We start from the raw sequence: 12,478 nt of genomic DNA on the forward strand, positions 1-12,478 counted from the left end.
CTTTGGCTCAGCTTCTCAATTCCTCTTGCCAGTCTTGGATTCAGATTAGTCTAAAGGGATCTTAGAAGTCTCTCAGGAACTTGGGTACCCGTGAGGGAACCTATACTTTATGTTTTAGGTGCCTGCTGGATATTGCATAGGATCAAGTGAGAAAGAGAAAGGCTTGCCTTTGAGCAGCTGGTGAATTCCTGTGGAATTGAGTGATTAAACACAGGCTGTCCTTCCCAGGGGTTTGGATTTAGTTCTTAAAAGTTACTTAATGAGGCAAATGCTCTTCAAATACCCCTGTTCCAGATATTTTGTGATTCTGTGTGTTAGTTTGGAGTACGTTGAACCCTGTTCGGAGTCTGTGAGTGGCAGGATCCTGGCATGATGAAAAGTGAGAGTAGAGATGATGCAAGATCTCGGGTGTTTTCAGTGTGCTCCCAGGATCACATGTATTTCCAGGAAATACAATGGTAACAGGTATAGTCAGATGACTTGTCTCTCAAATCTTAGAATATTTGCCTGGTTGTCATCTGTGGAATCTCTGGTAGCTTCCTGTTAAAGAGGACCAAGTTAATAGTTTTTGATGTTCATTAGTGTGATGGGTAAGTCCGGTCAAATTTTGCTAGGCCATCTGAGGTCTACTGTGTGGACTTCACTAACTCGCTTAGTTTAAAATGCTTTCCTGGACGGCTGAGAGCCCTGAGCAGTGAGAAGGTCTGTGGAGGGAAGTTCCACCTAGTCAGCTTCATTCCGGTCTGTGAGTCTGGGATTTGTAAACGGTTTCCAGTTGGCAAAACATGATATGAATGTACATTTGTTTATATTGATCACAGAATGAAGAATGTTAGAGCTAGAAATCAAAGATAGTCCAGTTAGCACTTTCAGCAGATGGTAAGGATTAATATTTATAAATGACTTTAGGGTTTTATAATATGCTTTTAAATCGTTTAAATTTTTTTCAGTCCCACTTGAAATATAATTTTTTGGTTCAATGTTGCTCAATAAGTAAGAACTGTTAGGATCTACCTCTTCTGTATGCTGTTTCACTATTGATGAAGTTTTTATTTTTAAATGTTTTTCATTATAGATGTGGGGATTAATCGCTGAATAGCAGAGCTGTGGTTCAGTTCCCAAGCCACACTGCAACAGAGAAACTATGTCAGGAGAGGAGGCAGGTCACTTGTTTTCTGAATTATAGTAATGCCGTTGGTGATTGTTTTGTCCTCTTTCCTTACCCATTCTTTCTCTGTTCTAGAGATGTTTTTCTGGGGCCGGTGTTGTGGCTTAGCAGATAAAGCTCCCTGTGACAATGCCAGGATCCCATGTAGGTGCTGGTTCGGGTATTGGGTGCTCTACTTCCAATCTAGCTCCCTGCTAATCTACCTGGGAAAGCAGCAAAAATAACCCAAGTGCTTGGGCCCTTGTGCCTACATGGGAGACTCAGAGGAAGCTCTTTGCTTTAGTCTGGCCTAGCCCTGGCCATTGTGACCATTTGGGGAGTGAACTAGCAGACGGAAAATCTCTGTCTCCCCTTCTCTCTCTCTCTGTATATTTTTTTCAAATAAATACACGTTGCAGGAAGTAGCTCTAAAGACAGATCATTGTCCCTCTACCCCTGCTGGACTTTTGGGACTAATGTAATCCCAAACAACTGCTGATTTATCAAAAACAAAAGGGAGAATGTTAGTAAAATGGCGCAGTCTTATCTATGGCACCATCTACACCCTGACATCCTCCTAGGCTCTAGCCCCCACTGCCATTGCTGTAAGCCAGGTGGCCACATGGCCCAACCACTGGTGTCAGCCCCACCCCCATCCTAATGGAGTTTGCTGTTCCTGCTTCCCTGCCCGCCCCCTGGCAAAGTTTCAAAAGGACATGTTCCTGAACACGTGTCTCTCTCTTGATCTCTCTGTCTTTCTATCTCTTTCTTGATCTCTTACGGCTCTCTTCTCTTTCTCTTTCTTGTCCGTTCGGTCTGTTGGGTTTCCTCCAATAAACCCTTTCCCTTAAAAAAAAAAAAAAACCTTAAAAATAAAAAATAAATTTTTTTAGACTAGTTACTAGAGCTTTCCTTTTTTTTTTTTTTTTTTTTTTTTTTAAAGATGTACTTCAGAGAGAGAGGTATCTTCCATCTGCTGGTTCACTCCCCAGAGGGCCTGCAACAGCCAGTGCTGGGCCAGGCTGTAACCAGGAGCCAGGAGCTTCATCTGGGCCTCCTCTGGGGGTGGCAGGGGCCTAAGCACTGGGGCCATCTTCTGGGGCTTTCCAGACGTATTAAGTAGGGGGAGCTGGATTGGAAGTGGCGCAGCCAAGACACCAACCAGTGCCCATATGTGATGTCAGCATCACAGGCAGTGTGGCTCTACCATTTTTTGTTATGCCATAATGCAGGCCCCTAGAGCTTTCCTTCTAAGAAGCTCTTTTTTATAACTATTTCAGGATTTTAGTTTTATGTAAGAGGTTTGTCTTCTTTGAAATCCCTTAGTGTCGCCTGAGTTTACATCATTTGTGATTGTAATTTGGGGGCTGCCTGTGACCTCCAGTTAACTATCCATATTCTTTAGAATGAAAGAATATGGGAAGTAACCATATTTTTAGGATTTTAAAGACATGAAGAGAGAAGAACTGAATTAGAAATAATCACAGAGAGAAGAAGAGCGGAATTAGAAATAATCACAGGCCACAACTTAGAAAACAATAAGTGGATAAACAATTTATAAAAGATGCATTTTTATTATGTAACATTTGTTATAATGTTAATATGTTAGAATTACTTTCCATGAATATCAAAAGAATTGGTTCTTTTCTAAGCTATGTTGTTTCTTTCTTTGTTTTTATAGTTTTAGAATAATGGTCCTAGTGTTTTAGTCTAGTTTTGAAGGTAGGTATTAATTTTGGGATATATTATTATATTGTTGAAGAAAACCAGAGATTTAATTTTGTATGATTAGATGTCTCTTTTCTTTTTTTCCCAGTGTCTTTACTTGACAATAGTCATTTAAAAGCACTTCACTTTTTCTCCTGGTTATAAAAGCCTTATGGGTGGGTGTTTAACCTGGTGGTTAAGATGCCTATGAAAGTACTGGGTTCCATGCTGGCTTCTGGCTTCTGATTCAAGCTTCCTGCTTAAGCAGACCCTGGGAGGCAGTAGTGATCCTATCATAGGTGGATGCCTATCTGGAATCACTTTGCAACCTTCTTCCTGCCTTCCTCCATTGAGCCTTTTCTTGTGAGTCTCGGCTCTGCGAAGTTTATGACCTTAGGTTCTGTGCTGCCTGTGTGCTGGTGAAGAGAAGGGTAGATGGTGCACTGTGAAACAAGGATCAGTTCTTTATTTTCTTCCTTCCTTCCTTCCTTCCTTCCTTCCTTCCTTCCTTCCTTCCTTCCTTCCTTCCTTCCTTCCTTCCTTCCTTCCTTCCTTCCTTCCTTCCTTCCTTCCTTCCTTCCTTTCTTTCTTTCTTTCTTTCTTTCTTTCTTTCTTTCTTTCTTTCTTTTTTAATATTTATTTATTTGGAAGGTAGAGTTACAGAGGCAGAGGCTGAGAGAAAGCTCTTTCATCTGCTGGTTAACGCCCAAAATGGCCATATGGCTGGAGCTGGGCCTTTCTGAAACCAGGAGCCTGGAGCTTCTTTGAGGTCTCTGACGTGGGTGCAGGGACCCAAGGATTTAGGCTATCCTCTGCTGGTTTTACCAGTCCTTAGCAGAGAGTTGGATCGGAAGTGGAGCAGCTGGGACTTGAACTGGCGCCCAAATAGGATGCTAGCATTGCAGGTAGTGGTCTTACCCTCTATGCCACAGTGCTGGCCCCAAGGATCAGTTCTTTAAGAGAAGAAAGGATAATGTTGTGTTGGTGGGGTTCAAGAGAGGGAAAAATATTCTCTGGCTTTGCAGTTTATGTCTTGCAAAATTTACTGCATAGGGTCATGCTCTGGGTGTGACCCTGAAGAACCGTGTTATCTTTGATTTATTCTTTGTGTGTGTGTGGTTTTTTTTTTTTTTTTTTTTTTTTTTTGACGGGTAGAGTTATAGACAGAGACAGAAAGGTCTTCCTTCTGTTGGTTTACCCCCAAATGGCCGCTAAGGCTGGTGCTGCGCCGATCCAAAGCCACGAGCCAGGTGCTTCCTCCTGGTCTCCCATGCGGGTGCAGGGCCCAAGCACTTGGGCCATCCTCCACTGCACTTCCGGGCCAATGCAGAGAGCTGGACTGGAAGAGGAGCAACTGGGACAGAATCTGGTGTCACAACCGGCACTAGAGCTCGGGGTGCCGGCACCACAGGCAGAGGGTTAGCCAAGTGAGCTGCGGTCCCGGTCATAAAATAATTGAGTTTTAAAATATTATTTCTCCCACATAAACTGGTCATTTATTAGGATTGGTACTGTTTAACATTTAGGTTTCTGGTAAATTTGGGAAGTTACATGAAGTGACAGAACACAGGAAAGCTCAGATTTTTTTTTTTAAGATTTATTTATTTATTTGAAAGAATTACACAGAGAAGGAGAGGCAGAGAGAGGTCTTCCATCCACTGGTTTACTCCCCAGTTGGCCGTAACAGCCGAAGCTGCATCAATCTGAAGCCAGGATCTTCCTCTGGGTCTTCCCATGTGGGTGCAGGGGCCCAAAGATTTGGGCCATCTTCTACTACTTTCCCAGGGCATAGCAGAGAACTGGATCAGAAGTGGAGCATCTGGGTCTTGAACCTGTGCCCATATGGGATGCTGGCATTGCAAGTGGTGGCTTTACCTGCTATGCCGCAGTGCTGGCTTGCAGATTTTTTTTTTTTTAAGATTTATTTATTTATTTGAAAGAGTTACAGAGAGAGAGGGAGAGGGAGAGGGAGAGAGAGAGAGAGAGACAGACAGACACCAATCTTCCATCTGCTTGTTCAATTCCGAAATGGCCTCAATGGCCAAGGCAGGACTAGGCCAAAACCAGGAGCCAGGAGCTTCTTCTGGATCTCCTACGTGGGTAGCAGGCCAAATACTTGGGCCATCCTCTGCAGCTTTTCCCCGAAGCCTCAGATCTGTAAGCAGCAAGCTCTTCTTCCATTTGTTCTTCTCATATAGTACCATTATGCAGAGAAGCCCTGAATGTCTGCCTGGCAACTACCTCTTTGTCAGAGTATATGGGATGGGTACACATGTAGTGTTTCTCTCAGATCAGAGCTAGAGTAGTGAAGCCATTGAAGAATCAACAATGCCCATGCCTACAACCATCTTCCACTTGTCCATGTCCTTGTTTATTTCAGCAAAGCTGTCATTTAAATGAATGTGGTACAATTTGACTTTTTCATCCTTGGTGAAGCTGTTCCTGGAGGCCTTTTCCTTCTCTTTCAAGGCTTTTTGGATGGCAGACAGGTGCTTCACATGGGCCAAGCTGGGCAAGAGGTAGTCACACTGATTGATCTAGTGTGGGTGAACGTAATCATCACTCTTCACAGCACTTCTATGTGCTCTTTTTTTTTTTTTTTTTTTTTTTTTTTTTTTTTTTAAGATTTATTTATTTACTTGAAAGGCAGAGTTACAGAGAGGCAGAGGTGGGGGGCGAGGGGGAGTCTTGTCCTCTGGTTCATTCCGCAAATGATCACAATAGCTGGAGCTGAGCTGATCTGAAGCCAGGAGCCAGGAGTATCTTCTGGGTCTCCCATGGGGGTGCAGGGGACCAAAGATTTGGGCCATTTTGTACTGCTATCCCAGGCCTTAGCAGATAGCTGGATTGGAAGTGGAACAACTAGAACTTGAACCAGCACCCACATGGGATGCCGGCACTGCAGGCAGTGGCCTTACCTACTACGCCATGGCGCTGGCCCCTCTATGTGCTCTTACACACGCTGAGATGGAAATTTCTTCCTTACCAGTAATACCCTGCTGGCCAGTGTTCTGCTGCTGCCATTTGTGCCTACCGTGGCCTTTATGTCTGGCTATCGATGACCAGAAGATCAAAACACTATTTTTTATAGGAATCTTAGAAATTATATAAGTCACTGATAATAATTACACTTTCCAGAACTAAGCTCTTTGAGAATTTTGGCATCTTTATATGGTAGCTTTCACTTTTTAGAATTTTTTAAAAAGATTAATTTATTTGAAAGGCTGAATTACAGAGAGAGAGGGAGAGACAGAGAACGATTTCCCATCTGCTGGTTTTCTCCCCAGATGGCTGCTATGGCTTGGGAGTGCGCCTGGCTGAAGCCAGAAGTCAGATACTCCATCCAGGTCTCCAGTGTGCAAGGCATAGGCCCAAGCACTCAGGCCGCCTTGTCCTGTTTTCCCAGCCACAATAGCAGGAAGCTGGATTTCAAGTGCAGCAACTGGGACTCAAACTGGCACTCATGGGATGTCAGCCTCACAGGCAGTGGCCTAACCTGCAGCACCAAAATGCCAACCCCAATTTTTAGAATTTTTTTTTTATTGCAATTGGACTTAAACACAATTTAAGAAATTGTAAGTGCATACCTTAATATACTTTTGTATGTGTGTATATTGATATACTTATCACCCAGATCAGTTCTTTGCAGTTTTACTTATGTTTTTACCTTGTGAGGGTGTATGTATATGTATTTAACATAGTGGTAATATGAAATGTAAAATTTTGTTTTGACTTTTTTCACTTGGTATTCTAGCATGAATATTTCTAAATATCAAGTTGTATTTTCCTTAAATTCTATTGATTAAAACAGGTGCTTGGCACAGCCATTAAGATGCCATTTGGGATACTGACATCCCATATTGGAGTGCCTGGTTCCAGTTCCAGCTCTGCTTCTGATTCCAGCTTCCTGTTAATGTACTCCTTGGGAGGTGGCAGGTAATGGCTCAAATACCTAGGTCCCTGCCACCCATGGGGGAGACCCAGATTGAGTTCCTTGCTTCTGGCTTTAGCCTGGCCAAGTCTCAGCTGTTGCAGGCATTTAGGGAGTGAACCAGAGAATGGGAGATTTTTGTAATGCATCTTACTGTCCTTCAGGGAAAAACAATTCACTGGTCCAATTAAGAATTTTTTTTTTTTTGGACAGGCAGAGTGGACAGTGAGAGAGAGAGAGAGACAGGGAGAAAGGTCTTCCTTTGCCGTTGGTTCACCCTCCAATGGCCGCCGCGGCCGGCGCGCTGCGGCCGGCGCACCGCGCTGATCCGATGGCAGGAGCCAGGAGCCAGGTGCTTCTCCTGGTCTCCCATGGGGTGCAGGGCCCAAGCACCTGGGCCATCCTCCACTGCACTCCCTGGCCACAGCAGAGAGCTGGCCTGGAAGAGGGGCAACGGGGACAGAATCCGGCACCCCGACCAGGACTGGAACCCAGTGTGCCGGCGCCGCTAGGCGGAGGATTAGCCTAGTGAGCCGCGGCGCCGGCCTCAATTAAGAATTATTTAGTTACAAGAAATAGAATCCTACTCGAGCAACGTGAAGGGAGCTTCTTTCAAATTATAGCATGTTATATGTTTACAGAAAACGTCATAGAAGATGCCACATAAGTTGCATTAATTGCCAAAATTGGACTTTGTTGAGTCAAGAAATGTACATTTAAAATTTTAGTAGATATTGCCAAATTGCATTCCTCAAAGGTTGTATCAATTCAGACTCCTTCCATTGGTGTTTAAAATTCCAGTTTCTCTATACCTGCAATTAAATGCTACTGTTTTTCTAAATAATTTCCCATCAATTAGAAAGAAAATACTTTGTTTTTAAATTGAAAATAAATCTTAATGGAGAATGAGACTGGGAAGGGGAGAGGGAGGAAGTGGAGGGGTGGGAGTGTGGGTGGGAGGCTGATATGGTGGGAAGAATAACTATATTCCTAAAATTGTACTTAATAAATTTGTATTCTTTAAAAAATAAATTAAAAAAATGATATTTGTTGAATAAAAATATTTCAACAAAGTAAAAAAAGAAAATGCTTTGTTTAATTTGAATTTCATTATTATGAGTCTGAACATTTTTTCATATCTTTCATATATATTTGTATGTTATGAATTTCCTATTCAGCTCTTTTACTCATAATTCTATTGTGATCTATGTCTTTTTCTGATTGATTTGTGGAAATTCCTCATTAGGAATATTTTCCCTAACTGGTCCACATATATTTCTTTGTAATAAAAGCAATTTGTAAGAAATATACCAAAACTTCAAAAATACCTGCAATGAAAATATATATACATATATGTAATTTATATTTATAAAATTGGGATTGAGAAATACAGTTTTTTATCTTTTAAGTTACTAATTCCATGTTTTTAAATGTGTATTGAATATTGTTTCATGTCATTGAATATACTTTATAAACATTTTATTTGGTGGCTTATACTTTTTTTTTTTTTTTTTCAAACTTGTGTATTTATTTCAGAGGCAGAGTGACAGAGAGGAAGAAAGATCTTCCTTTGATTCACTCCCCAAATAGCCGCAACAGCAGGGTCTGTGCCAGGCTGAAGCTAGGAGCCTGGAGCTTCTTCCAGGTCTCCCACTGTGGGTGCAGGGGCCCCAAGCATTTGGCCATCTTTTTTTTTTTTTTAATTATTTTTACTTATTTATCTGAAGGCAAAGTTAGAGGCAGAGGCAGAGGCAGAGAGAGAGAGAGAGAGAGAGAGAGAGAGAGAGAGAGAATCTTCCATCCACTGGTTCACTCCCCAAAGGGCTGCAGTGTCCAGAGCTAGGCCAATCAAGGAGCCAGGAGATTCTTCTGGGTCTCTCACTTGGGGTGCAGGAGTCCAAGCACTTGGGCCATCTTCTGCTTTTCCAGGCAATTAACAGGAAACAGAAGCTGGATTGAAAGTGGAACAGTTGGTTCTCGAACCAGTACCGGTATTGGATGCCAGTCCTGCAGACGACGACTTTACCTTCTGCCACAGTGCCGTCCCCATTGATTTATTTTCTAACTTTATCTTTGCACAGAAATGGAATAAGATTTAACAGATCCCTCATTTAACAGTAAACAACATATCCATTCAGGGACCCATGATTATACTTACCTGAACAAATGGCTTTCCTTTCCTTTCAGTCAGTTATCCATGAAGATAAATTTAGGGAAGATCTAGAACAGCAGTTCTTAAAACCTAGTCCTTAGACCAGCAGCATCCATATCACCTGGGGAACTTGTTAGAGGTGAAGGTGGCAGCATCCCACTGAACCAGACTCTGGGGGGAGGACTCAGAACTTGTATTTTAACAAGCTCTCCAGGTGATTCTGGTGCATACCCAACTTGGAAATGCAGGTTTTTTTTTTTTTGAAAGATTTTATTTATTTATTTGAGAGGTAGAGTGATAGAGAGAAAAGTCTTCCATCCACTGATTCACTCTCCAGATGTGGTCCATCTTCTGCTGCTTTCCCAGGTGCATTAGCAGGGAACTGGATTGGAAGTGGAGGAGCTGGGTTTTAAAGTACCCATATGGGAAGCCAGCTTCACCTGATACACCACAACACCAGCCCCTGTCCATTCATTTTTTTTTAATAGCATGTTTAATATCTCACAGTTTATTGTCTCATAGGCAAAGCTCAGTCTCTTTTTTTTTTTTTAATTAAAGATTTATTTATTTATTTGAAAGAGTTACACAGAGAGAGAAGGAGAGGCAGAGAGAGAGAGGTCTTCCATCTGCTGGTTCACCCACTATTGGCTGCAATGGCTGGAGCTGCACCAATCTGAAGCCAGGAGCTAGGGTTTCTTCTGGATCTCCCATGTGGGTGCAGGGGCCCAAAGACTTGGGCCATCTTATACTGCTTTCCCAGGCCATAGCAGAGAGCTGGATTGGAAGTGGAGCAGCTGGATTTCGAACCAGCACCCATATGGGATGCCGGCACTGCAGGCTGCAGCTTAACCCACTGGGCCACAACGCTGGCCCCCGTCCATTCATTTTTAATGTCATTTTAATTGTTCCCACATTTTTGCTATTAAAAGTGCTGCTATGCACATTCTTGAATAAATTTTTGTTTGAATATCTGTTTGATAGAATTGGTGGATCATATTGATAACTTTATAAAGCTTTTAAGGAATTGTCAAATTGTTTTCTACAGCAGCTCTACCATTTTACATTCTTATTAACTGTATATAAGATTTCTACTTTCTGTGCATCCTTGGTAATATTTGGCATTTTCCATTTTTTGATATATTTTTATCTGTATTTCTTTACTACTAAAATAAAGAAAAAACTATTTCTTAATCTTTTATATTTGTTTTGTGAGTTGCTTGTTTATATGCTTGTTATAATTTCTCTTGTTCATTTTTTGGAGGGGAGCAGTGGAGAAGACAGATTGCGATGCTTTTAAAATTTTTTTCTAATATATATTTTAAAATTGTTTTAAACGGGCCGGCGCCGCGGCTCACTAGGCTAATCCTCCGCCTAGCGGCGCCGGCACACCGGGTTCTAGTCCCGGTCGGGGCGCTGGATTCTGTCCCGGTTGCCCCTCTTCCAGGCCAGCTCTCTGCTGTGGCCAGAGAGTGCAGTGGAGGATGGCCCAGGTGCTTGGGCCCTGCACCCCATGAGAGACCAGGAAAAGCACCTGGCTCCTGGCTCCTGCCATCGGATCAGCGCGGTGCGCCGGCCGCAGCGCGCCGGCTGCGGTGGCCATTGGAGGGTGAACCAACGGCAAAGGAAGACCTTTCTCTCTGTCTCTCTCTCTCTCACTGTCCACTCTGCCTGTCAAAAAATAAAAATAAAAAAAAAATCATTTGTAAAATTGTTTTAAACTTATACATTGGGGTACCATGTGATGTTTCAATAAATGTATACATTGTATAATGTTAAAATCAGGGTACATGTATCTACTCATTTACCATTTCTTTGTGGAGAGAACATTCAAAACCCTTCTACCTTTTTTAAAAAATATAGTACATTTTCTATAGTCACTGTATTCTGCAATAGAATACTTGAATCTGTTGATCAACCTTTCCTTCTCTCCCTCTCCTTCTCTCTCTTTATCTCTCTCTCTCTCTCTCTCCGTCTCTGTCTCCGTCTCCGTCTCCATCTCTATCTCTCTCCATCTCCCCAATCCCCCAACCCCCCAGTCCTCCAATCCCCCTGCCTCTGGTAACTACTATTCTACTCTTAACTCTATGAGATCAACTTTTTTAGATTCCACATACGAGTGAGATCATGCAGTATTTGTCTTAATGCCTGATGTCATTTAAAATAATGTCCTCCATTTCCATCCATGTTGTTGGAAATGACAGAATTTCATCTTTAGAGCTGAATAGTATCCTATTATGTATATTTACTACATTTTCAACTGATGGACCTTAGGTTGTTTCCATTTCCTCACTATTGTGAATAGTACTGTAATAAACAAGAGGGTATAGATCACAAAGATACTGATCATTTCCTTTTGACTGTATTCTAGTAGTGAGATTGCTGGATCATATGGTAGTTCTGTTTTTACTTTTTGAGTAGGATACTTTGAAGGGTGATTATGAATTTCTTGCTTAGGAGAGCTGATGAGTTTGCCGTAGACATGGGGTGGGTAAAGGAATTTGGTTTGCAGGATATATTAGCTTCTAGCTTCCCGTGGCTCCTGCAACAAATTGCTAGACTGGATATCTCTTTCTTTCTTTCTTTCTTTCTTTCTTTCTTTTTTTTTTTTTTTTTTTTTTTAGTATTTATTTATTTATTTGAAAGGCAGAGTTATAGGGAAGTGTTCCATCCTCTGGTTCACTCCCCAAATAGCAGCAATGGCCAGAGCTGGGCTGATCTGAGGCCAGGAGCCAGGAGCTTCTTCTGGGTTTCCCAAGTGGGTACAGGGGCCCAAGGGCTTAGGCCATCTTCTATGTTGGTTCACTCCTTAAATGACTACAAGAATCAGGGCTGAACCAGGCTGAAGCCAGGAGCCTGAAACTCCATCTGGGTCTCCTGTTGAGTAGCAGGGGCTCAGGTGCTTGGACTACCTTCTGCTACTTTTCTCAAGTGTGTTAGCAAGGAGCTGTATTGGAAGGAGAGCAGCCAGGACTTATATGGGATGCCAGCATCACAGGCAGTGGCTTAACTGACTGTGCCACAGTACCAACTCTTAATTTTTATTTTAAAGCAGAGAGAGAGACAGAGTGATTACTCATCTATGCCACAGCGTGGGACCCTATAGTTCTCTTTGGATTTTGGGTTCAACTTAGGTAATCTAGGATTCTCTCATCTTAAGAATTTTGATTATATCTATAATATCCTTTTTCTAAAGAAGATAACATTCATAGGTTCTGGAATTAGGATGTGGAAATATATTTTCTGGGACTACCATTCAGTCCACCTCAGGTCTAAAGCATATGTGGGGAACCTTTTTCTGCCAAGGGCCATTTGGATATTTTCTAACATCATTCTCATGCCTTCCAAAATTATCAACTTAAAAATTAGCCTGCTGGGGCCAGTGTTGTGGTGCAGGAGGTTAATCCTCCACATGCTGCGCAGGCATCCCTTATGGGCGCCGGTTCTAATCCTGGCTGTTCCTCTTCCCGTCCAGCTCTCCACTATGGCCTGGGAAAGCAGTAGAAGATGGCCCAAGTGCTTGGGCCCTTGCACCCACATGGGA

At 42.4% G+C, this 12,478-nt stretch overlaps 1 protein-coding gene across 5 annotated transcripts in view; it reads left to right on the forward strand.

Moving 5' to 3' along the window:
* Window positions 1–12,478, forward strand: part of DENND5A (DENN domain containing 5A) — a 128,465-nt gene that overhangs the window by 7,004 nt on the left and 108,983 nt on the right. The window contains exon 1 of one of the 5 annotated variants that reach the window (XM_051824044.2): window positions 1,130–1,163. The exons of the other annotated variants lie outside the window; for them this stretch is intronic. Coding sequence (XP_051680004.1) covers window positions 1,145–1,163 — 19 coding nt within the window. The 5' untranslated portion in view covers window positions 1,130–1,144. Of the gene's footprint in view, window positions 1–1,129; window positions 1,164–12,478 lie in introns of those variants that run through there. 5 annotated transcript variants of the gene reach the window in all.

Source organism: Oryctolagus cuniculus, chromosome 1, assembly GCF_964237555.1.
Source record: "Oryctolagus cuniculus chromosome 1, mOryCun1.1, whole genome shotgun sequence".
Lineage (NCBI taxonomy): Eukaryota > Metazoa > Chordata > Mammalia > Lagomorpha > Leporidae > Oryctolagus > Oryctolagus cuniculus.